Source organism: Phycodurus eques, chromosome 12 (assembly GCF_024500275.1).
Source record: "Phycodurus eques isolate BA_2022a chromosome 12, UOR_Pequ_1.1, whole genome shotgun sequence".
In the NCBI taxonomy this organism is placed as follows: domain Eukaryota; kingdom Metazoa; phylum Chordata; class Actinopteri; order Syngnathiformes; family Syngnathidae; genus Phycodurus; species Phycodurus eques.
The window spans coordinates 18,518,220-18,541,966 of record NC_084536.1 but is presented as its reverse complement, the minus strand read 5'-3'; the positions used below and the strand labels follow the sequence as shown (position 1 = coordinate 18,541,966).

General features: G+C 39.5%; 1 protein-coding gene across 4 annotated transcripts; it reads left to right on the top strand.

Moving 5' to 3' along the window:
• The first annotated feature begins 535 nt into the window (after positions 1-535).
• On the top strand, positions 536-22,742 carry ikzf2 (IKAROS family zinc finger 2). 4 transcript variants are annotated; one of them, XM_061691290.1, is made up of 9 exons: positions 536-869; positions 1,553-2,191; positions 2,808-2,857; positions 7,215-7,304; positions 9,586-9,777; positions 10,521-10,688; positions 13,147-13,284; positions 15,735-15,848; positions 18,126-22,742. In XM_061691290.1, the coding sequence occupies exons 3-9, from the start codon at positions 2,830-2,832 to the stop codon at positions 18,932-18,934; spliced, it is 1,539 nt and encodes a 512-aa protein (XP_061547274.1). In that variant the 5' UTR covers positions 536-869; positions 1,553-2,191; positions 2,808-2,829; the 3' UTR covers positions 18,935-22,742. The 4 variants fall into 4 exon arrangements, with proteins under 4 accessions (XP_061547274.1, XP_061547273.1, XP_061547271.1 ...); XM_061691287.1 differs by lacking the exon at positions 536-869 and having other exon boundaries at positions 1,502-1,643; positions 10,521-10,604; XM_061691286.1 differs by lacking the exon at positions 536-869 and having other exon boundaries at positions 1,504-1,643.
• The last annotated feature ends 1,005 nt before the right edge of the window (positions 22,743-23,747 follow it).

Genomic DNA, 23,747 nt, shown 5'->3' with positions numbered 1-23,747 from the left:
AACATATATGATGGATACACTTCCTTAAGGTGATCAAAACTTGGATCTTGCCTTCTTGTCGCTGGCTTTGCTTAGTGTGACACGAAAAAAAAATAAATCACATTTATTTTTTTGCTTGCAATTGAAGAAGTTTCATTTGATAGTCTTGTTTTTTTATTTGCAATTTAAGAAAAAGCCTTTGTGTGATTCCTTTTGGCACAAACATGATTCCATAGGTATTCATTCACATGGCTTACCACGCGCAAACCTGTAATATTCCTTCCTCACCACAAGAGGGAGTGCGAGTCGAGGTGATTTCTTCACTCCACTCTTGGAGCATTGATGTTTCCTAAATTCAGTTATTTAAAACACCTGACCAAAAACTTCACAATTATAAATGCATTTTAAATATTTTAAAACTCCACCTGCTTCCACTTCAAGCTAAACCTGTATTAATAAGGTAAAATCCAAGTTTTAACGTTCTAAAATTAGGGAATTAAAGTCAACATTCCGGAAGCATAAATGTGACACTTTGCGGTGTATGAACACAATCTGCTTCATGGTTACAAATCGAAGGTCCGTAACCGAACCATTGGCCATGAAGATCCAGACCGGTCCAGTTCTCACTGAGAAATTCAGACATCGAAAGACTGACAACATCACCGTAGCGGCACTTGTCACTGCAGCGGCTCTCTGCGGGAGATGGAGAAGGAAGGAAGAAGGCGGCGGTGGATATTATAGCAGCCGCTTACTGTTGCTGCAGTAGCTTCGGAACCGACCAGGACTTTCTTTCTCTCTCAGCTTGCTCCGACAATGAAGTCTGATCCGCACCTAGATATTCACTCTGGCTCGCCGTGCAGCTCAACGGGATAGAATACCGTATGCTTCAGGTAACTTAATAATAATAATAATAATAATAATAACAATAATAAGTCAAGCACAATAATTCACATTGTAATTCAACATATAGGCTGTGTGCTGCAGTGCATGCTGGTGAGGTAACGGGCCGGCTCGGTGCGTTCACCTGTTGCATAGTCGGTCGTGCTGAATTCCCCAAATAAAGCATGACTGAAAATCAAACAAACTTAACGATGCTTCCCTCACATATTTTAGTCTTAGTTTTGCATGAGAATCGCGGACATGGCTTGTACAAAATAGTCAACAAGTAAATCAATGTTGAATTCATCGCTTTCCTTACTTGACCGCTTCATTATAGGTAGAACTGCATTGCCTAATAAGAGTCAATACAAGACAAATGTCAGAAATGCATAAATGTATACGTGTATTGCAAGTGCAACACGTTTTTGTAAAGTTTTGGTGAACCTTTCCTCAAACGAGGGGCAAAATGTTAGAAACCGTAAAGACAATACATAAATAGCCCACACATATTTAAGATAAGAAAATATTTTCAGCATTCCAGAGGGGAAATTTAGTTGCAGTGAAGCAAACTGGTCAGATTGTTTAATAAATACATTGATAGACTGAAGCTTTTTTTTTTTGATATGGTTGAAATGAATACCTCTCTGACAAGGTCCATCAAAACTGCCCTATAAAGCCAACATGTATTCTGCAGGTGTCCCTAATGTTGTGACCTGTGTTGCTGCATTGTATCCATTGAGTTCCAGTTACAATGCAACGTGTGAGGCGCTGCAGTTCCAGCATTAGTGAGTCACGTCTCCAACACTTGCTTTCTTTCAACAGCGACTAACCAACGGATTTTCCAGTCCCTTGAAAAGCGACTGGCTGCTCCCTGTCGCTATGGCTAATTCCTTAGGAACCGGTGGATCCAGTTTGATCCATCCCTCTGCGTCTTTCCTTCTTAGCAGCCCGTCGAGTCTTCCCTTTCCGACGTCCCTGTTGTACATCAGGTCGCGTCGGGTCCGTGTGGAACTTTCGGGGAATTGTATTGTATTTCGAAGTCTTATCAGGAGGCGCGCAGAAAGAGACGCTGACTTCTTGGTCACCATCGGGGGAAGATGCGCTCCTTAACTTTTCCATGCGTTTCTAAACGTGCTCTCACCACCTTCCTGGCGGGGTTTTTCCAATGGCTTTATTCAGCAATGTAGAGCTTCCCTGTATTATTTAAATATCACGAGAGGAAATAAGCGATTTGGACTTTTTGGGTCTTTTAAGGGAGGTGGAGACGTTGATCCCCTCCCTCAGTCCTCGACTGAAATTACCACATAATTTTGCTCAGGAGAGACACTTGAAGGTAATTATATCAACTCACGTTTTTTAAACTGCTGTATATTACGTTCATACCATGACACCTTTTCTCACAATTAATTTCATGACTAGTGTAGAAATAAATACAAGTTATCTCCCCTTTATGTTTTTCTTTGGGTGTTAAGAGGCCCAAGTGAGATCAGTGAGAGGGTTGAGTCTGAACATTGACTCAGATAATGGCAACTGTAATCTAAATTCATTGAGGATAGTACATTTATTTTATTTGAATGAAGTCCACAAAGTGTAGCGCGAGGCATATTTTTAATATTAACCTTAACGATAACAACCTTGATTAACGAGTAATAAAATTTTACTTATTTTAACAGTAACTGAAATCTATTACACCGATGTTATACTGTATATTGAAGATGCAGGCATATACAGATGCGCTACATTTAATATATCATGACAAAGACCTGGTGCTTAAATTCCAGACCATTCAAATGTAGTCTTTGCCACGATGACCGATAAGTCTAATCTCTGTAGCATTCTATTTAACAGGATGCATCATCACCACTTGCTCAGCTAACTTGAGAGTAGCTAAAATAAACACATTTGCAAAAATATGTATTGAAGTGGAAGCATTATTGTCTTCTCCTCAGCCGCACCACCCCAGCGCTGGAAATGGAAGCACCTAATGGCTACTCTGCAAGTAAGTCCTTATATTGCTCCTACCATACATTCGATGTACGGCAACTTGCCTACTGAGGACACAAGTGTTGAAAAAGTGTTAAAAAAGCTATAGTCTGTATTTTGTTGTTCTCACTTTTGTGTGCTTTAAGGTTCTTGAGATCTTGACAGTAATGTAAAACCTCCAAAGTTGACCATGCTGGTTGACTTATTTTCTTTTTTTTTCAAATTTCAAAACAAATCATCTATTCCACCGTGGAACTGTTGACATCTTATAAATGGTTTTATTAACTGTAAACGCAATGTTCTAAGTATTTTTAACATTCTTACAGTTAACTCTGAAAAAAGGTATACAAATAAGTTATTCACTTCACTAAAAAGAAATTAAAGTACAGTATTGCTCCCTCTCGATGATGTATAGTAGGTGGAAAAAACATGATGTGATGAGAGGATTGCTCAAGGAGGGTCAACTTTGCTTTTTAACATTCTTAACTGGCTTACAAAAAAAAAAATCTGTTAACTGCTGGAGAAAAAAAAGGATAAACTCACCATTTGCTTTGATGACGCAGACTTGTGGTATGTTGGAAAACATGCAGAGGCAGGATTCCATCGTTCTTTTCATAATCACATCAACTTGTCACTTTAGCCATATTGCATTGTGCTGAGCAGCTGGGACAGATATCCCCGTCCTGCTATCCAACGCCACAATAAGTCCCATTTCCAGTTCAACTGTCATCATCACACTTTTCCTCTTTTCCTCTTTGCCGTCACTGGCATCTTTATGTGGTGGAATCACCTAAACAAAACAAAAAACACCAACAAAAAACAAAACAAAAAACAAACATAAAGAGTTTATTCTCACTGATCTGAAGTCAAATAATGACTATTTGGAAGCATTGAACTTACTTTGGAGTTTCCATTGTATTATGAAATTGATTGTTCTTGTGACTTATTTCCATCAAATTCATACAATTTAAGGGATTTTCCCATTGAACAGACCTGTTACTGTTCACTGAAATGAGAGAAAAATAAGCATGCGCAACATACTGCTGAAAATCGCAAGGCCTGGATTGGCACATTTCGGCCCATCACTGCTTTTTGCTAGTTTCCTTTCAGCAGACTTCTAGATCGGTGTTACTGAAACCAAATAGCTGATTGTTCATTACAATGGTGGGGACTTTTAAATCTCTTTTGGGATTTGTATTCATATGAATTAAGGTTGACAGAGGGAATAAGGGTCATAATGAATAGAAATATGGAAGGACTCCCTCATCCATCTATGGCTTACCTTTGAAAGATGGAATTATAGGAGCTCTTTGATTGTGGATCTGTAAGCAAGTAATCACCTTATTGTTTTTATGTAGTCAGATGGGAATGTGGTCGAGTGAATACTGTAGATTCTAATTGATGATTTAATCAATGTGTAGCCTGGCAGTTTAAGTGACGTGGCGCAGTAGGTAAGCGAATGCTTACCACCACGAAGTGTGACTGAGGTGAATGAATACTGCATGAAATTCTAAAACATCTTTCAGTGCCAACATAAGTGCAATGAATTATTATTATTATTAAGGTGAAATAAATTGCATTGCAATAGGTATTGCTTGTTGGTACTTCCATAAGTGTCTTAACCTCAGAAAACAGACTTTTAGTGCCCGAGTGTGTTTGAGGGAACAAAACTAATACTGTATTTCCGATTGAAAGTGCAATGTTGCATTTAAATGCCCATGATGTATCTTTCAGATGACCTCTTAAAATAGTTTAATTTTCTTTATGAATTTTGAAATGTGCCTTGCAGTGGATTCTGTGGCAAATTGCATTGATTCTATGCTAAACATCAAGTAATAATCTAAATCTGCAGAGTTTGTTGCAGGACCAGTTGTGTTTGTTGCGAGTACGGAAGGGGGAGCGTTTGACAGGAAAAAACCAATTCCCTACCACATAGGAGAATGATTGTGTCCTGCCAGACATTGTGATTGTGTGCAAGTCTGACTCTAGACTTGTTTAATTAACATTAATCAGTGTTTAATCAATTAGTTACAGTTAGATTCAAGTTAGTATGCTTTGGAACAATAAACCCGGAACTGTACGTGTCAGTAAATTGTGACTCAATTTGACATTTATCAAAGAGGATGTAAAAGAGGAATATGAAATCCCACAAGGTACAAACACAGATGTATAACTATATGGGTTAATCGTTGGAACCTAACACAACGTATTTTGTACATTTTCCAAGGCCTAAATTTGACAAATATAGCCATCGTAAACATGTTAAACTGTATAGCTTATGGTTTAATTCAAATTTTAACATTCCTAACGGGCAAACATGCGGGCTGGTGGAACAGAGGGTTGATGTTTCACAGCTTCCACTCACTCTCCACTTGTCCCACCTTGTTGTGTTGAAAGTAAAGTATTTAACACATAACAGCCTGGTGATTTTGATGCTGCCACTTGTCCTGAGTAAATGCTTTCGAAGCACCTTTCATTTAATGTGAGGATGATTGTCACATTCAGTTTTATGTGTTCTATTTTGACAATCTAGCCCAAATGTCTGTGCAGTGAGTGCCCGCCAAAGCAGCGATTCCCAACCTGAGTGTGCCGTGAGAGATCATCAGGAGTGCAGCGGGAAATCATCCTGTTTCACTTAATTTGACGGAAACTTTTTGTTTATTCAATAGAAATATATTTTTTTTTTCATCGACAGTATCTATGACAGTGACATATTGACAGAAATATCAATTAAATGCATAAAATGAACCTGTGTATCCATCCAACTGTTGCCATTCATACAACAGAATAAGTCATGGCTTCCGTCAATCCGCTTTGTGTTCAAATTAACAAGCCCATGCATGTTTCACACTGATTAAGTCAATTTGTGAATAAATTAAGATGAGATCATCATTATTTCATTATTCATACTTTTTGTGACATTTTTGTTTAGTGGTGTGCTGGGAGATTTTGGGGAAATATTGCACTGAAGTAATGGAAAACAATTCAGAGAAATCTGGGCCAATCCAGTCTCCAGGACAGGATTGCAAAGGGCTCAACCTGGTCACCTGAGATTTCCTCCAAGCCGTACAAACCGAGCCCAGACCTAAGGATTGTGTCATGCACAGCATCATCCAGTGTGCCCCTCTCAGGGGAGCTGCCACTAAAATGGAGCAATACCATGCCAGGGGTCGTTGAACAAAGTTGAGCTGTCACAATTAGTGGGTATAATGACAGATTTATTTTTGTTATTGTTGTTCAAAGAATCATTGCAGGCATACTGGACTCAATCTTCCTCAGATTGTCATTCATAAGACTTTTTTTTTTATTTTTTTTTTTTAGTTTTTATCTCTGGATATTTGGTTTGTTAAGCTTTTCACTGTGGCAATGATGACTCACACACTGGTTCCTTTGGGAGCTGACAGCCGGGTCAGTTGGGGTGTTTGCATGTAGCCACTGTATTGTTCAAGTGAACCCGTTGGAGGAGGCTGTAAGGGGATAAGGGTTTAGTTTGCTCTCCCTCCGACTGGACACAGGCTATCCATAGCCTGAGCTGCTGAGAGGTTGCAATCTGATCCATGTTTGCTGGACATTAGGATAGTATAGTTACATAAGGTCAGTTCGGCTCGCTTCCTTCTGCATTCAGAAGTTACCTTCACAATTCCAGAAGCTGGAGGAAATAGCCTGTGCTTTTTTAAACTCTGATAAAGAAAAACCCTGCATGTGCAGATATACAGTATGTGCAGTATACACTATGTGATGTATTGGTAGAAGTTCAATGTACAACTTGTATTTTCATCGACCTTCCCTGTCCTTAACTAAAAGAATTTCTTTCTCCGTTATATTTTTCTTACCTGAGACGTAAGAGTCTATGCTTTTTTTTTTCACAATCTATCTTGCATGGCTCCAAGTTTTAATTCATCCATAATCCCTTTCAATGGCATGATTGATTCTTCTCGTGTGATTTGCTTTGTTCGGTTCCTCTTCTAGTGTCAATTTTATGTGTATTAAATCGCACAAACATGAAGATACTGTAAATCAGTTGGATTTATTATAAAACTTCACAATGGGAATAGAACGTAACTGTCACACAGAGTAACGCTGACTGACAACATTGCACACACATATCCTTGGTCATGTGTTGCTAAGCAGAGTTCGTAGCCACCTAGAAATATATGCCAACCATACCCACGTGGCTGTTTAATGGCAAACTATGGCCTGATGTTGCTGTATCCCTGGAAGAAAGCATACAGTAACATTAAGGCAGACACATTACTCTGAAACAATACAGAAGGACTATTAGATCACTTTATTTATTCAAATAATTGTGTTATTCAATTAGTACTCTGAATTAAATGTAAAAAGGAAATGGAAACTTTGTCTTTTTCTTTTAGGTAATGGCCAATGCTCTCCAGGTAAGGAGAAGCCAAGAATGACAACATCTAATGGACAAAATGAGCTTTATGGCTGTAATTCCCCTAGTGGTGAGTGCTCAGCTCAACTATAATATACATACCTCACATTAAACATGTACATTAAAGAGAATGAGAAGGTGCAATGAAATACAATTCTCATCAGAGAATGTCCAAATGATGACTTGTTGAGATTTGATGTTTTCATACTTGAGAAAGTACTGTGATGTCATGACTGCCGCCAACTATATAGATTCATATTTAAGATGAGCCCACTCACTCATTAACCCATATCACCATGTGAAAACATTTGATCTCCGACATGGCGTTATTCATAACACATACACTGATGCACTGTGCTCTTATTTGAAAAAACGGGTCAATAATTTGCTTCAAATGTGAAATACATTTATTGCAGAAAGTGTTTCAAATAATCCTCAGTTGACCGCTTGAAACATTCAACTCAGTCACACTGAGAGGAGACAGATGTAAAGATGCAAGGTCCGCTCCTTGTTGCCAGGATACGGATGTGAAGACGAGGCTTGTTCACGATGTTTCTCCTAAAGTGGAAATATAAATTGGAAGCTTTAGAAGCTTTGTAGAAATGTCTGCTGCTAATTCCTTCTTTTATCATTCAACTCCATTGACCGAACTTTAAAGGGTTAAATTGAATGAGGCTCCAATTGCCTGAAGGGGACAGCTGAAGGATGTAGTCAGATTGGAAGCTGCACTTAAACAACCAAATGTGGTCACAGCATTATTTTTGATGTTGTAAATCCTAAAACCGGATCATCTGGACCAGTAAGTTCTATGTCCTGGCATTTTCACACACTCTACCTACAAAGCCCCTTTACATCAGTGATGACATTTCACACCAGCGGTAACACACGTTTGGGAGAACACTGTGTAGTCCTTGGGTTTTTTTTTTGGGGTGCTGAAGCACTGATTCAAAAATGAATCGCAGCACCCCTGAACCTCTGATCCTATAAGCACCCCTTGTGTATTAGAGGAAAGACTTCCAGCAGAATTCCAACATTGCACACATTTCTTGATATGTGGGAACATCAAAGGTCTGTAAGTCTGGCTGCTGTCATAAAGTATTTTCATTTTTTTTTTTTTAAACGCTCATCATCAAAACCACAACTAAATTTAATAAAGAATTCTACCAAATGTGCACCTTTCTTTAAAGAAAAGATGAATGTTCACCTAAAACACATTTCTTTTACTTTTAATCGGATTCAAATTAAACGATAAGGCATTTCAGATTAGCGCAATCATTGAATAAAATATAGCAATAAAGAAAATAATGAGATGGTCCCCGTTCAGTCATGAGTCATATACTATTTTCCCTCAAATTTGTTCCAATATTACTAAATACAAATAGAAGTGGACATGTTCACTGTTTGAAGAAAAAAAAAAATAGTATTGGGACACCTGGCCATTATACTTTACCCTCAGACAGTGGAAATACAAAGTTTGTCTCCCTTTGCTTCTATAACAGCTTCCGATTTTCTAGGCAGACTTTCAGCAAGATCGCAGTGTGAGTGTTTGGAACCTTTTATCCATTTATTTAAAACAACATATTGAAGGTCAGAGCCCACTGAGTGTTGGACGAGAGACGGCCTGGCTCACAATGGCTCTTCCAATTCATCACCAAAAGTGTTGAATTGGGTTGAGGCCTGAGCACTCGTCCAATTATACTTTTTTTGGATATTCCTTTTGTACTTTGGGTTAGAGTCATAGGAGCACAGAAAATTGCCGTCCCCAAACATTTCCTACAAATGTCTTTTCCCAAATGTTTTGATGAAGGTCAGTAATTATGATTCAGGAAGAACAATGGATTGACTTTTGTGTCCAGATACCTTTGTCCATATTGTGTACTAGTTTAAGAAAGGTCTGGAAGCTGCTCTTGTACAATCCATTAGTTTGGTCCAAACTGTAAATGAGTGCACCTAGGCGTAACTAGAGTATGTGCACAACTACTATCTTCACACCCACAGACACACAATTTCGCAACGTCTTACCCTTATCATTGGACTGGAGTCCATTGCTGGGAAGGTGCTATAAACGACATGGCCTTCGACACTCCCTCTTTCCCTAAAAACAGCCAGGAACCAGACCAGCCTGTTTATCTTTCTCTCCTCTCTTTTTTTTTTTTTTGCATTGTGTCAGTCCATCCTAAAGCTTCCTACTCATTCAGTTGCCAGGTTACAGTGTATCCTCCAGTGAAGTCCTCTAATAATTTAATTAATTGTACCGCAATGAAATCTAAGTTTAGCCCAGTTCTGGTAAAATATCATGCCTAATCTAAATTAAAGTGTGTAAACTATCCATCCCTGTTTTGCTGTTAAAGAACTGAGCGACAAACAGATAAAGCAAGAAGACACAAGGGAGGATGCTGACAACAGAAGTCCAGTGTGTGAGGCCCAAACAGGAGAAGAAGGGACATCTCTGGGGGAATCTATGACTGGGAGCCCAAGTAATGCACAGGATGGGTTATCTGGACAAAACATGGCCGTGGATGCAACCAGTCGCCATCCAAACGGTATTTTATTTGGAGCAAAACATCACATCTTTAAAATTAGTCAGACATCATTTGTTTTCTTTAACATGGGGTGTGGAGCCCTTACTTTTTTTTTTTTCTTTTTTTCTTCCAAGACAAGAACTCAGACTTGAAATTATTATCAGGGAAAAATATCCTTGGAATCCCCCGCAACCTGTTCCAACTGACGCCATTATAGCCGTGGTTGTCACAGCATAGGATTACATTTCTCCTTTCCAACTGACTGCTGTTCAAATCATTTTCTATGTGAACAGTGTGGTTAAAGTATGTAAAACAACAAATACATCCTGCTGCTGAATATATATATATATATATATATATATATATATATATATAAAACTCTTTTGTTTGCAATTTATATGCATTGCGTTATCAAATGACACACATTACTAAAATTCTCATCCACTATAAATACAGGTACATGGCGGCTAAAACATTACCTATAATCTGATGATCAGTAATTATACATGTGAACTGTCAAAAATCAGATAATAATGCTCTTTTATTGTTGAAACTATTAGAAAGGTATTAATTTAATAACTATTATTGTATATATAGTTCATTGCCTCGTATTTGCATTTCCAGTCAGTGTTCACAAATGAATGTAGGAGTGTTTTTGAATGTTGTAGTGTTTTTTTCGTAATTTTGAAAATGTAATATTGATATTTCCTTAATATGTCGACAGTAAGTGTGGTGAGATGAATTCCTGTGTGTGTTTCCTTAAGGTGACCGGCCATTCCAGTGCAACCAGTGTGGTGTCTCATTCACACAGAAGGGAAATCTGCTCCGACACATTAAGTTGCACACAGGTGAAAAACCCTTCAAATGCCCATTCTGCAGCTATGCCTGCCGCCGCCGTGATGCTCTAACGGGTCATTTGCGCACTCATGCTGGTAAGACTCTTCCTTGGGTCTTTAATCCCAGAAGAACCTTTTTTTTTTCCACTTTTATGAGATGTTCCCAAACATATTCTGTCATTCCCTGCTTTGGATAGGATGTTAAAACCGCACTGTATACACAGTACTGTCAGTGTGCCAAAGTCTTAGGATAATATAAGCCTTGTTGTTTTACTGAACTATTGCATTTGTTTTTCCATAGAAAAAATGTATATAATGACAGATTCTGAAAGAAATTCCACAAAATTGTGTGTCTGTGTGCGTGTGTGTGGGAGCGGGGAGGTTGTAGAGTGGTGTGCCACAGGGGACAATGGAGAGCCCATTACATTTTACAGTTTACTCGAGAGCAACTTGGTAAAAATGCTATTATTTTGGTGCATTTTTAAAAAATGTCAAGTACAGATCACAGTATCAGAACAATTTCTGTCCATATGGAGTAGCTGAAAGCACTGTAATATGCATGCCAGGCCAGTAGTTGGCAATGTCACTTTGTAAAGAAACATTACATGAATGCACACAATTGCTTTTCTTCATCGACAAACTTTTTTAAAAAATTATAAATCGGTTGTAACCATGTTTGAAATCGCAAAATTGTTTCAGTTTTGATGCACTTTGATGTTTATAATTGTTTGTTTTTATGAAGTTTAATTTGAGCCAGCCTTATTATTGCAACCAGTTGGGATACATTGAGGTTGTCTTCAACAATGCTTTTTTATGTTTTTATTGAGTATTTAAAGTATTAAAAAAAAAAAAGAAATGCTATCACACAGCGACAGTAGTGACAAAGGCCAAGCAAGCTTGTTGTGTTATCAGGTATAGATGTATTTATCTCCCTGCAAACGCTTTGTTACTAGGAACCAAGTACATGCTGTTCTTCATCTTACTTGACTTACCCAGGAGGAAAGTGTTAGTTAAAAAGGGAGCCCTGGTTGAGTCTGTCAACTGTAACTTACTTTCCTATCAGAAAGGATGTGCTCTCCCCTTGTTTGCATCTTTAAAATAAAGGTCAGACAGCACTGTTATTTCCAGGTTCAGGGGTTACTCACACAGTTCCCTTTTTCGGTAGTGAAGTGTCTTTTCTTATGTTTGCTTCACTTAGCTTTTTTGCTATTTTTATGGTAGTTGGTGCAGTAGTGTGGTCCTTCATTAAATGTAAGGACCTTGAGGTCACATGTACACTATTGACTTTGCCTGAAACCATAAGTCCAAGTTGAATTTTCTTTTTATTTCAATCTGAAATCAGTCAACATCATGATATGGATTGTGTTTGACTTTTGAGTTTCTAATGGAACACAAGTATTGACTTATTAGTAAGTGCACCAATTTAAGTTCCAGTTGAATCGTCCTCAAATTACCACACTTTTGCATCAATCAATGTTTCCAACTGAGTGGGAATAGTTTGGATATTGACAGTTTCCTCTGGTTTCTGTTCTTGTAGATGGAAAGGCCAAATGTTGTGATACTTTGGTCCATATAGTGTGTGAAATTAGATGTAAATGTACTGTAAGAGGAGTGCATTGAAGTGATTCTCAGAGAGCATTGTTGCCTATTTACACGAATAAGAATACCACCTGAAAGGTTAATTCTAAAGGTCTATCCAACATCTGCACAATGTCATATGTTGGTGGGTTGCGAAATATAAAACGGTATTCATGTCTCGCTCGCTCTGTAGGAGGTATAACAACCCACACTTGAATAATACTGAAACAACACATTTGTCATTAGCCTCTGAATTTTGTATTTGTTAATACAAAAAAATACTTGAGAACATATTTTGTAAAAGGGCCTGCATAATGCAATCTTAAAAGTAATCAATGGAGGGAATTTGTCTATATCTGTCAAATCACATCCTTTTTTTAAAGAATTCTTAATTCTATACTTACAGAAATGGTATAAATGGCACATACAATGAAAACAGTTCACTATTATAACATTTCAGAACAACTTAAATAAAATCCTAACTATCTTTTCACTCCAACAAAGTAGAATTGCTTGGATTTTTTTCACCTGGTCATGTCATGTCCCTTACCTGGGAGAATATGGGTGAATAACTGCCCAATAAGCTAGTGGGGAAAAAAATGCAATCTGCCTGTAACAGTCACTAGGCTATTAAACTACAAGCTGATGTGCCCCTGTACAGAGAGCTGTTAATTTTTCCTGTGCTGTATCGAATAGCAGTACAAGACCACCACTCTGCATTAAATATAAAATATGTGTTGGAAAGAAAGAAAAGCCGTGCCATTTGCAGAGTCACTACTGATTAATGATATGAAACAAAGTGGTCCATTGACTGTGTTGGAACCTCGATGAACCCTGAGGAGTACTTTTGGTGTTTGCACGAGTAGGATGCATGATGTCTTTTAATACCACCAAATAGTGCCTACACTCTTTTTCAGTGCAGCAGTGAATGAATTAAATGATAAATGTCTTGTCTCATGTATGTCTTCACTTTTAGTTGGCAAACCACACAAGTGTAACTACTGTGGGCGGAGCTACAAACAGCGCAGTTCCCTTGAGGAGCACAAAGAGCGCTGCCATAGTTACCTGCAGAGCATTGGTCTGGACCCAACTGCCAGCACGGGCGCTTATGCAGGTAATTTGTATTTTTAGAAATGTAAACTTGCAAAGCTCCAATAATGGGGCCCAAGAAACAATACAATGCAAAGTGTATCAACACCAATATGCAGAGTAGCCTTTTTTTTCCCCTTAAGTGGTGCCTTGACTTTCGATTGTACCACTGTATAATGTTATATAATGTTATTATAATTGCTATTTTGTTATATGTATGGATTAAAAAGCATTTTACCGTATTTTCACGACCATATGGCGCACCGCATTAAAAGTCGGAATCTCAGTTACAGGGTCTATTTCTGTATTTGACACATACATAAGGCGCACCGCATTATTGGGCGCAGGCCTGGTAAAACATACGCTATCTTAAAACATACGGTAGCATGCATGCACGCTAAAACAATGTTTTTAAAAAGGCAGCGGGAACAAAACTGAGTTCGGTTATACTTTATTGAAGTATTTAACAATGTACTCATGTTCTTTTTTTATGAATCCTCATTCACAAATCCATCAAAGTCCTCATGTTCTGTATCCAAAATGAACAGCTGGGCAAGTTCTCCAACAAACACGCCGGGGTCCCTCTCGTACTCGTCAGAGTCAGTCTCGTTGCCGGGGGGCTGTTCAGCAATGATGCCGGCTTTCGCGAAAGCTCGGACAACAGTCAAAGCAGATACCTGAGCCCAAGCATCCACAATCCATTCACATATGGTGACATAACTTGCCCGGCGTTGCCTCCCAGTCTTAGTAAAGCTGTGTTCTCCATCTGTCATCCATTGCTCCCACGCCGCTCGCCCTGATTACACCAATGTTCAGCGGTTGGAGTTACTTCGTCAAGGATGCCGGAATGATGGAAAGCTCCGAGTTAATTTGGTGCACTTGGTTTTTCACAGCGGCTGTGAGATGGGCACACATGGAGTCACAGATCAACAGGGACGGTGACGCGTGGAAAAAAACATCCCGTCTCTTTACGTATACCTCACTCAGCCACTCTCTCATTTTCCCCTCGTCCATCCAGCCCTTTTGATTGGCCTTAACGATGACTTCGGATGGAAACCTTTCTTTAGGCAGCATCTTCCTCTTAAAAATCACCATAGGTGGCAGTTTCTGTCCATTACCATGGCAACCAAGCACAACAGTAAAACAGTAAAAGCTGACTCGTGCCCCATTATGTGTATAGCTACCGTGGTGGTCCCCTTCTTCTCTACAGTGTGGTTCACCGGGATGTCGAAAGTGAGCGGCACCTCGTCCATGTTGGTGATGTGGTTGGGCTGGATGTGTTTGTCGGCAAGGCGGCACGGTGGACGACTGGTTAGAGCGTATGCCTCACAGTTCTGAGGACTGGGGTTCAATCCCCGGCCCCGCCTGTGTGGAGTTTGCATGTTGTCCCCGCGCCTGCGTGGGTTTTCTCCGGGCACTCCGGTTTCCTCCCACATCCCAAAAGACATGTATGGTAGGTTAATTGACTACTCGAAATTGCCCGTAGGTGTGAATGTGAGTGCGAATGGTTGTTTGTGCCCTGCGATTGGCTGGCAACCAGCTCAGGGTGTACCCCGCCTCCTGCCCGATGATAGCTGGGATAGGCTGGAGCACGCCCGTGAACCTAGTGAGCAGAAGTGGCTCAGAAAATGGATGGATGGATGTTTGTCGGCAATATTTTACTGCAGTAGGAGCGGAAGATGGCGAGCTCCTACTGTGTAACTGATAGCTTGCAATTTAAACTGTGCTTCGTAAGCGTGTCTCTTCGTAGGTGCCATTTTCGGGGGTCCTTAGCCAAACCGATGTTGTTTTGCACAATGTACATACCTGCGCTATATACCTACTGGGGGCGTGCCTTTAGCGTCCTGTTCACGGGCACCCTTCCCTCTTCAAGTCCGCATGCTGTCCTCAGCCATGTCCGCTTTTCCTCTGTATAAGCAGCGTGTCGGCAGGAAATGCTCCCAGTCAATCAAGCAGAGCGCTCATCACACAACAACATTTATAGATTTTGGAACTCGGTGGGGCGGCACGGTGGCTGACTGGTCAGAGCGTCATCCTCACAGTTCCGAGGACCCGGGTTCAATCCCTGGCCCCGCCTGTGTGGAGTTTGCATGTTCTCCCCGTGCTTGCGTGGGTTTTCTCCGGGCACTCCGGTTTCCTCCCACATCCCAAAAGACATGCATTAATTGGAGACTCTAAATTACCCGTAGGTGTGACTGTGAGTGTGACTGGTTGTTTGTTTGTATGTGCCCTGCAATTGGCTGGCAACCAGTTCAGGGTGTACCCCGCCTCCTGCCCGATGACAGCTGGGATAGGCTCCAGCACGCCCGCGACCCTAGTGAGGAGAAGCGGCTCAGAAAATGGATGGATGGATGTAACTCGGTGGACACATAATGCGCACCGCATTATAAGGCGCCTTATGGTCGTAAAAATACGGTAAATTCAAATTTCTGCTTCCAATAAAGATAATTATTTATTGTTATAATTTTTCTCCAGGTGACGTCCCTAAAGAGCCAAGGCCTATGACTACGTTTGAGCGGCCGCTCGTGATAGAAAGAATGCATAATAATGTTGGAAAAAGGAAGAGTAGCACACCCCAGAAATTTGTTGGTGGGTATTTATCAACACGGGCAGCAAATTGGCTGGTTTAAATGTCTTATCCATCAAGAAGAGCCTGGTCTGGATGGATGGATGGATGGATGGAGCACAAGTACTTCAAAACAAGATGATTGAAAGTACAATACATGTAATCAATGAAATATAAATGATAAGGAAATAAGTTTTGTATCACGAAATATTCAAATTACGAAATCATATTCTGTCCTTGAAAACACACCAGATCGACGAGCCAGAACATCAGGTCAACTTGTCCAATGTAATACAAGAGCTGTAATAAGAATAATAATAATACTAAAATACTGCTTTTAAATAATATTGCGTTTTGATTGACTTTTAAGATAAGTATTAATTTAATAGGGCGGCACGGTGGGCGACTGGTTAGAGCGTCAGCCTCACAGTTCTGAGGAGCGGGGTTCAATCCCCGGTCCCGCCTGTGTGGAGTTTGCATGTTCTCCCCGCGCCTGCGTGGGTTTTCTCCGGGCACTCCGGTTTCCTCCCACATCCCAAAAACATGCATTAATTGGGGTCTCTAAATTGCCCGTAGGTGTGAATGTGAGTGCGAATGTTGTTTGTTTGTATGTGCCCTGCGATTGGCTGGCAACCAGTTCAGGGTGTACCCCGCCTCCTGCCCGATGATAGCTGGGATAGGCTCCAGCACGCCCGCGACCCTAGTGAGGAGAAGCGGCTCAGAAAATGGATGGATGGATTAATTTAATACTACATTTATTATTGACTCTGTAGTTTGCTGTGGTGTGCATGCTGAGAGCTGTTCCTAATATTTGTGGGTCCCACGTGTAACTCATTAACGTAACCAAAATGTTATGCTGCAACTGTACTCCATCATCATGATGGAGTACAGTTGCAGTCCATTTACAGGTGATATACTGTAGAAAGTTATTTACTTCTTTATTTATATATTTATATTACTAATTTTGTGGTCCCTCTTTTTCCATTAAACACACAATTTTAGATTGTGTTTTATTGTTTGGACTATATTGTGGCATGCATAAGAGATACACAAGGAGGAAGTTAGAGCAACCTCAGGACAGAATGTCAAGGAAATGGTTTTCATTTTGCGGTTAGGTACACCTGTAACTTAGCTACTTGCAATCTTATTAAGATGCAACAGTTTACCGCATCCCTGTTCTGGAGAGGTTGGTCTAGTTTAGTAGATGGATGGGGCTTTCCACTCCTCATACTTTCACACATTGAGCATCAAGTGCAACATGTAAATGACAAACTACAGTTTGACTAAAGCTAGAAAGGAAATGTTCTGACTTTTGGCTTCCTTATACCTGATTTACGGCTCTTTTGTGGCTTAAAAAGTAACTCCCTCTCCTCAGCCAACTTTCTGAAAAATATATGTACCTGGCTGGTGATCTTTATTTCTGTGAGGTGCAGACTCAAACGACTTCACAAATACTGTACTTTGCAGCAGCAAAACTCTTTGCTCTGCCCACCTATGACCAAAATGCTACAATATGTTTTAGTAAAATAATAATTATCAAATATTGACTTGGAAAAGGCGGAACATTTTGTTTTTGGTTTGTTGTTGCTGTTGTTTTTTTTTTTTTTTTTAAAGAAGAGAACAATGTGTCATGTATTGTGTAGTACCGTCAGTGGGAGTGTGCTGTGGCTAGACTTTGGTGTGATGGCTGTGTAAATAATTTCCTTGTTGTGATCTTGCAAAACACCATTCTTACGAAGTTAAACCTTAGCTGGTTAAATTTGGCCAACAACAGCAAAAATTAATCCTTGCAGTTACGTTCTTAGGACGCGTTCAAAGGTTTGGCTTCATAGAAGACCCTTTTCTTTTAAGTGTGGTTTCTTTGAGCCCTGTTCTCAGTTGGGGTTGTAGTTTATTCAGCTCAAATGTAAATGTTGTTAATTGTTAGAACAACAATTGTACCTGAAAATGTTATTATGCATTTTATTATGTCAATCCTGAAATTTCACCCAAAAGCAGAAGAGCCCTCATTTTCTAGTGAGTAGTGTATATTTTTTTAAGTTTGACGTGCAATCGGAAGAGGTAACAATACCACCTTTAAAAACAAACTTTAAGAATGTATGTAATCCATTTGGAAGTCTGAGTTTTGGCACACAATGTGATCTTGGTAATTAATCTAAGGTAAACCAGTACCAAACATATTTGATGTAAACATAACATGTATCATTTTGTGATTTCTTTTTTCTAGACCTTAAGTCCCAGCCGATGGAAACCCTGGACCTAGGGACTATCCAGTATTAATATTGCTCTGTTTTAAACAGGTGAAAAGATGCTGCGCTACAGCTACCCTGAAATGGGATATGAGATGGGCCTCCAGTTTGAGAAGCAAGCTGAACTGTTGTCAGCTCACATGATGGACCAATCTTTGGGTAATGCCATGACATACTTGGGATCAGACACACTGCGGCCCATTCTCCAGCACACAGGACACCCCCTCTCTATGACTGAGGTTGTGCCCGTGGTCAGCCCACTCTACCATCATGTTCTGCCTCTAGATCACAGAGTTGAGCGCACAGGGAATATTGACACACTGCCATCTCAGCCCCCATTACCCTCTGATTTCCCTAGCCACACCACCTCCAATGGGCCCGCTTCTTTGACTCGGCATGGTAAGCCAACCCAGTCAAGACATGAAGAGACGCCAAGCAACAGTGGAGAAGACTCACCTGAGTCGGCTGGCAGCAGCCCTCAGGAGCGACATGCGAACCCTAGTAGCCATCTCCCGTCCAGTCTCAGGTCACACTCAAGTCCTACAGTTTTTTCAGGTGATCATGTGAAAGATCTGTTACCCAGAATTGGGTCAGGAACTGGGAGTGGGGTATTGCGAGAATCTGCAGAGAAGCCTGCAGTCCAAGAAGGGGTACGGGTGTTTGGGCGAGAAGGCCGGGAGTTACGGGCCTTCCAGTGCGACCATTGCCATGTGCTCTTCCTGGACCATGTCATGTACACCATCCACATGGGTTGCCATGGATACAGGGATCCGATGGAATGTAACATCTGTGGTCACCACAGCAAGGACCGTTATGAGTTCTCCTCGCATATCGTCCGTGGTGAACATACATTCCAGTGAAAGTCAAATTTAAAGACAAGTAAGGGGAAGACTTTTAATCTCACGTTTTAACCTTTAATGGCGCTGCAGATTTATGTAGCACTAGTACAGACTTTACAGCTACAAACAGTGTGAATCTGAACAGCTGAACAAACATATGAAGGCTTTTAGAGCAGTGTGTGCTGCTATAAACTTGACCAAATCACTTGTATTGAAACCATTTTAAAAGCTTGCTAAAACAGACCTCAAGGATTACTTCAACCAAAACTACTTTCTTCAGCAGCGCACAATGTGACCAGTGTAGTGTTTGTCGGCAGGTCGTTTTGTTTAGGCTCATAATGTTCACTGTTTACAAAGTACGAAGGAATATGAGGACCACATTGAAAAGAAAGGGGGGGGGGGGGGGACAAGACTATAGTGAAAACATTGTATGAATAAAGTCGCAATTATGAGAATAAAGTTAAGTGGGTATATTTTGGCACATCAACGCCATCTTCAGTAAGAGCACTTTAATGTGAGCGACTGTTCCAAACATTTGTTTGTTCCTGAGAAAGAACACCACTGACTACATTGCCTATTTTATCGAGATTGTTTGATCATCAATCAGAAGTGCTTTACTTACCAAATACTAAATACCGGTAATATTACTAGATGACAATACAGTGTATGGCAGGTCTCAAGAGAGAGACAGTGGTTGTTGGTCTCTGACTGTTGCGTATACATTTATGTGAGAATTTTGACATTCATGTTGCAATACAACTTGAATTTTTTTCCCCCAGTAATATTATGACTTTAATTTTGTAACATAACTTTTTTTTATATTCATTATAATTCCTTTGTCCCTTTCAACGTGGCCCAAATTCTCCTTCATCATAAAGAACAAGAGTGTGCTGGAAACTGTAGTTTGGTCACCTGATGATGCTTGGCGTCCATTTGGACTTGATAGCCTGTGGAAATATTGTCCCTCATTTTATTCTGCATTTGCAGGAATATTAATGCTTGTGCAATTATATTTAGCTCACCTTTGTGGCAGTATTTATTTTAATGTGAGCATTATTTCTAAGGTTAAATTTTCCAATGTTATTAAAAGGATTACATTTTAATTACAGCAAAATACCAAGGGAATGCTGAGTGGTTCAACATTGAGCATTCTCTCTGCATATTTTCACCACTTCAGATCATCAAATAAAATGTCAATAAAAAACCCCAGTAAATACAAAATGCAATTTATGAATGATAATTTAATGTATTAAAGCTACAGAGGGCAAGTGTGCTTCAGCTTTGGGTCATGAACTGATGGGCAAAAATTCTCCTTTAGGATTTTCTGGTATATGGCAGAATTCATGGTTCCATCAATGACAGTAAATCGTCCAGGCACTGAATGGGAAAAGCAGCCCCAGGTCATCCACTTTGTTTGACTGTTGGTATGATGTTCTTTTTCAGAAATGCCAGATTTAACAAGATGCATGCCTTTCAAAAATATCAACTTTGGTTTTGTCAGTATATATATTATTGCCAAAGTGTGGGGATTATTCAGATGTTTGTTTGCAAAAGTAAGATGAGCCTTTATGTTCTTTTCGGTCAGCAGTGGTTTTCACTATGAAAGTCTGTCATGAATGCCGTTTTTGCCTCTTCACTTCCTTATTGTTGAGTCATGAACACTGGTCTTAACTGAGGCAAGGGAGGCCTCTTGTTCTTTACTGTTGTCCTGGGTTTCTGCGTGATCTCCTGGATGTGTTGTCGGTGTGTTCTTGGGGTACTTTTGGTAGGCTGGTGACTCCTTAGGAATGTCTTTGTAACCTTTTCCAGACTGAAAAATGTCAATTATGATATTGCTAAACTGTTCTTGAATTTCATTGGATCTTGGCATTTTGTTGCTTTTTGAGATATTTTCGCCATCTTCATTTGTCAGACAGGCACTATTTGTTGATTGAACAGGTCTGGTAGTAATTATGCTTGGGTATGGTCAGTAAAATTAAACTCAGTTTTTACAAAAATGAGACTGTTTACAGTTAACAGTTTCACTTATGGCTAAGAAGGTTTGGATAGATTTTTTTTCCCCCGGAAAACATTAAATCATTATTTTAAAACTGCATTTTGTGTTTACCTTAGCAATCTTTGTCTTGTATTTAAATTTGTTTGACGGTCAGAAACATTAAAGTGGGGGAAATATAAATTCAAAAAAATAATTTGGCAAGGGGGTAAATAAATAATTTTGGTTTAGATTTTTTTATCATGTGAAAGACAATCAAAACCTGATGAATAAAAAAGGCATACAGTTACTTATAGAAACCAAGATTACTGGGACAACCTTCAATCACCTTTGTTATCCAACTTTGAATTACCGTAGGCAATACTCTCAGTCACTTTGCGGTGCAATGCAATTCAATATGACATTGCTTGCTGCTTTAAATTCTAATCCATGTTCATTGTTTCATTTTCTGTTGATTTCCTTAGAGACATTTTTTCCCCATAAGGTTTCTTATTGAGGCAGCACGGTGAGCGTGTGGTTAGCACATCAGCCTCACAGTTCAGATGTCTTAGGTTCAAATACAGGCTCTGGCCTTCCTGTTTCTCCCACATTACAATAGCATGCATGGTAGGTTAATTGAAGACTTTAAATTCTCCCTAGGTGCGCATTTGAGGGTGAATGGTTGTTTGTCTCTGTGCTCTGCGATTGGCTGGCAACCAGTTCAGGGTGTATGCTGCTTCTCGCCCAAAGTCAGCTGGCATAGGCCTGTGACCATCAAGGGATAAAAGCATGGGTGGTGTTGTATTGGCTTCCATTGCAAAGTTTTTATATTTTCCCCCCTCTGATGTAAAGCATGAAAACGTGTCCTGCAAATCAATCAGAACTAATAATTATTAATGAACATAAGTTCACAACAGGCGGCACGGTGGACTACTGGTTAGAGCGTCTCCCTCACAGTTCTGAGGACCGGGGTTCAATCCCTGGCCCCGCCTGTGTGGAGTTTTCATGTTCTCTCCGTGCCTGCCTGCCCATAAAGATCACTTTTTCATGTTCATATTTGAGTGTTGGGACTTTATTTCTTAGTAATTGGGTGGGGCTTAAGCAATGTAAATAGTTTTTTGTATGTTGCACTCTATTTGTATATCCTTTCAAACATAATGTTCTCTCCCAACTCTGTGTGGGAATACTTTCAATACATAATGCCTTAAACTCTGCCTTGGACAGCTTAAATTATTAATTGAATTAAAATATGAACCAAGCAATTATGTACATTCATCAGACATTCATCATTTTGTTTCAGGTGTGATGTTATTGACCTTATCTTTGTAGCTGCTAAACTTTTGACTTCATTAATTAAATTGCAAAAAACTAATTTCTATATGCTCCAACAATGATAGGCCATGAGTACAAAATGCAGATACAAGTTAAACTCAACTAATTATTTACTGTGAAGGAAAGAAGGAATTTTAACCTCTGAGAGGCCTCATTGCAGGATATGAGAAGAAGTGAAGAATGTGTTTTGTATAGCTGACCTTGCACTTTAGTCATGCATTTGTAACAAGGCAAAACATTTTTCAAGTCCTAGAGTAGAAACTGTTGATAAAACCAAATGCACACTTTTTAAGGCTTATGTGGAAATGATTTGGTGTTGGTGATAAATAATGTCTTTGTGAAAGCAAGTTTTGTTTTGGAAGCAGACCGTAAACTTCAAAGATCAACTCAGCAACTAAATTAACCTCAACTTTTCTGTAAATTTAATATATTGATCAAAAGGCAGCTATTGCTCATTTTTTCTTCTAATTGTCTGGTGCTAAGCAACCATAAAACATACTGTGTGTGCAAACCATGCCACAGAAATTTGTTTACATCTCGTACCTGTGAAATGTAATTTTCTGTTACCTAACTGGCACAAATAATGCATATATATATATATATATATATATATATATATACACACACACACACACACACACACACGGTGAGGGACTGGTTAGCACATCTGCCCCACAGTTCTGAGAATCCGGGTTCAAATCCGGCCTCGCTTGTGTGGAGTTTGATTGTTATTCCCGTGCCTGTGTGGGTTTTCTCCGGGTACTCCGGTTTCCTCCCACTCCCAAAAACATGCATGGTAGTTTAACTGAAGACTCCAAAATTGCCTGTAGGGTTGACCTATATATATATATATATATTATGTATGTGTGTGTGGCCTGCGATTTGATGGCGACCAGTTCAGGGTGTACCCCGCCTCTCGCCCAGTGTTATCTGGGATAGGCTCCAGCACACCCGCGACCCTTGTGAAGATAAGCGGTATGGGAAAAGAATGAATGACTATATATATATATATATATATATATTTGGGGGGGGGGGGGGGGGGGGCTTATGATGTAATTTACATTTTGGCAGTTACATTTTGGAAAACAGAAGCTCAGGTTTTTGCATAGCTTGTGTATATTTATGTCCCATTGTACTGGATTTATTGATCAAACAACGCACATAAATTAAGCTTCTCCTGTAATGTCTTGTCTCTGAAACATGGAATGGTGGATTTGAACAAAATTCATATAAAATGAAGGCACATTGCTGAAAAATGTGTATATTTTAAAAGAATGGGTTTCTCTTATGAAAAGAAAATGGCTTAAGGTCAGATATATTGTTACAATAAAATTTCTTTCAACTACTCAACTGTTTCCTACTAATTCATTTAAACATTTTAATAAGAGATGAATAGCAATTAAAAAACAAAAAAGAGAACAAAAGGTATGCCACAAATTTTTGCAATTTGTAATGTTTTATTTTTCAAGATTTAATGTGTTTTGTCGCTATTACATTACAGAATAATGACAGGAAACCTATAAAGTAAAT

Coding starts and splice junctions, on each gene's coding strand:
- ikzf2 (XM_061691286.1), top strand. CDS start 1,540: ATGTATTCTGCAGGTGTCCCTAATGTTGTGACCTGTGTTGCTGCATTG. Junction 1,644..2,807: donor GCGCTGCAGTTCCAGCATTA/GTGAGTCACGTC, acceptor TCTTCTCCTCAG/CCGCACCACCCCAGCGCTGG. Junction 15,849..18,125: donor CACACCCCAGAAATTTGTTG/GTGGGTATTTAT, acceptor TGTTTTAAACAG/GTGAAAAGATGCTGCGCTAC.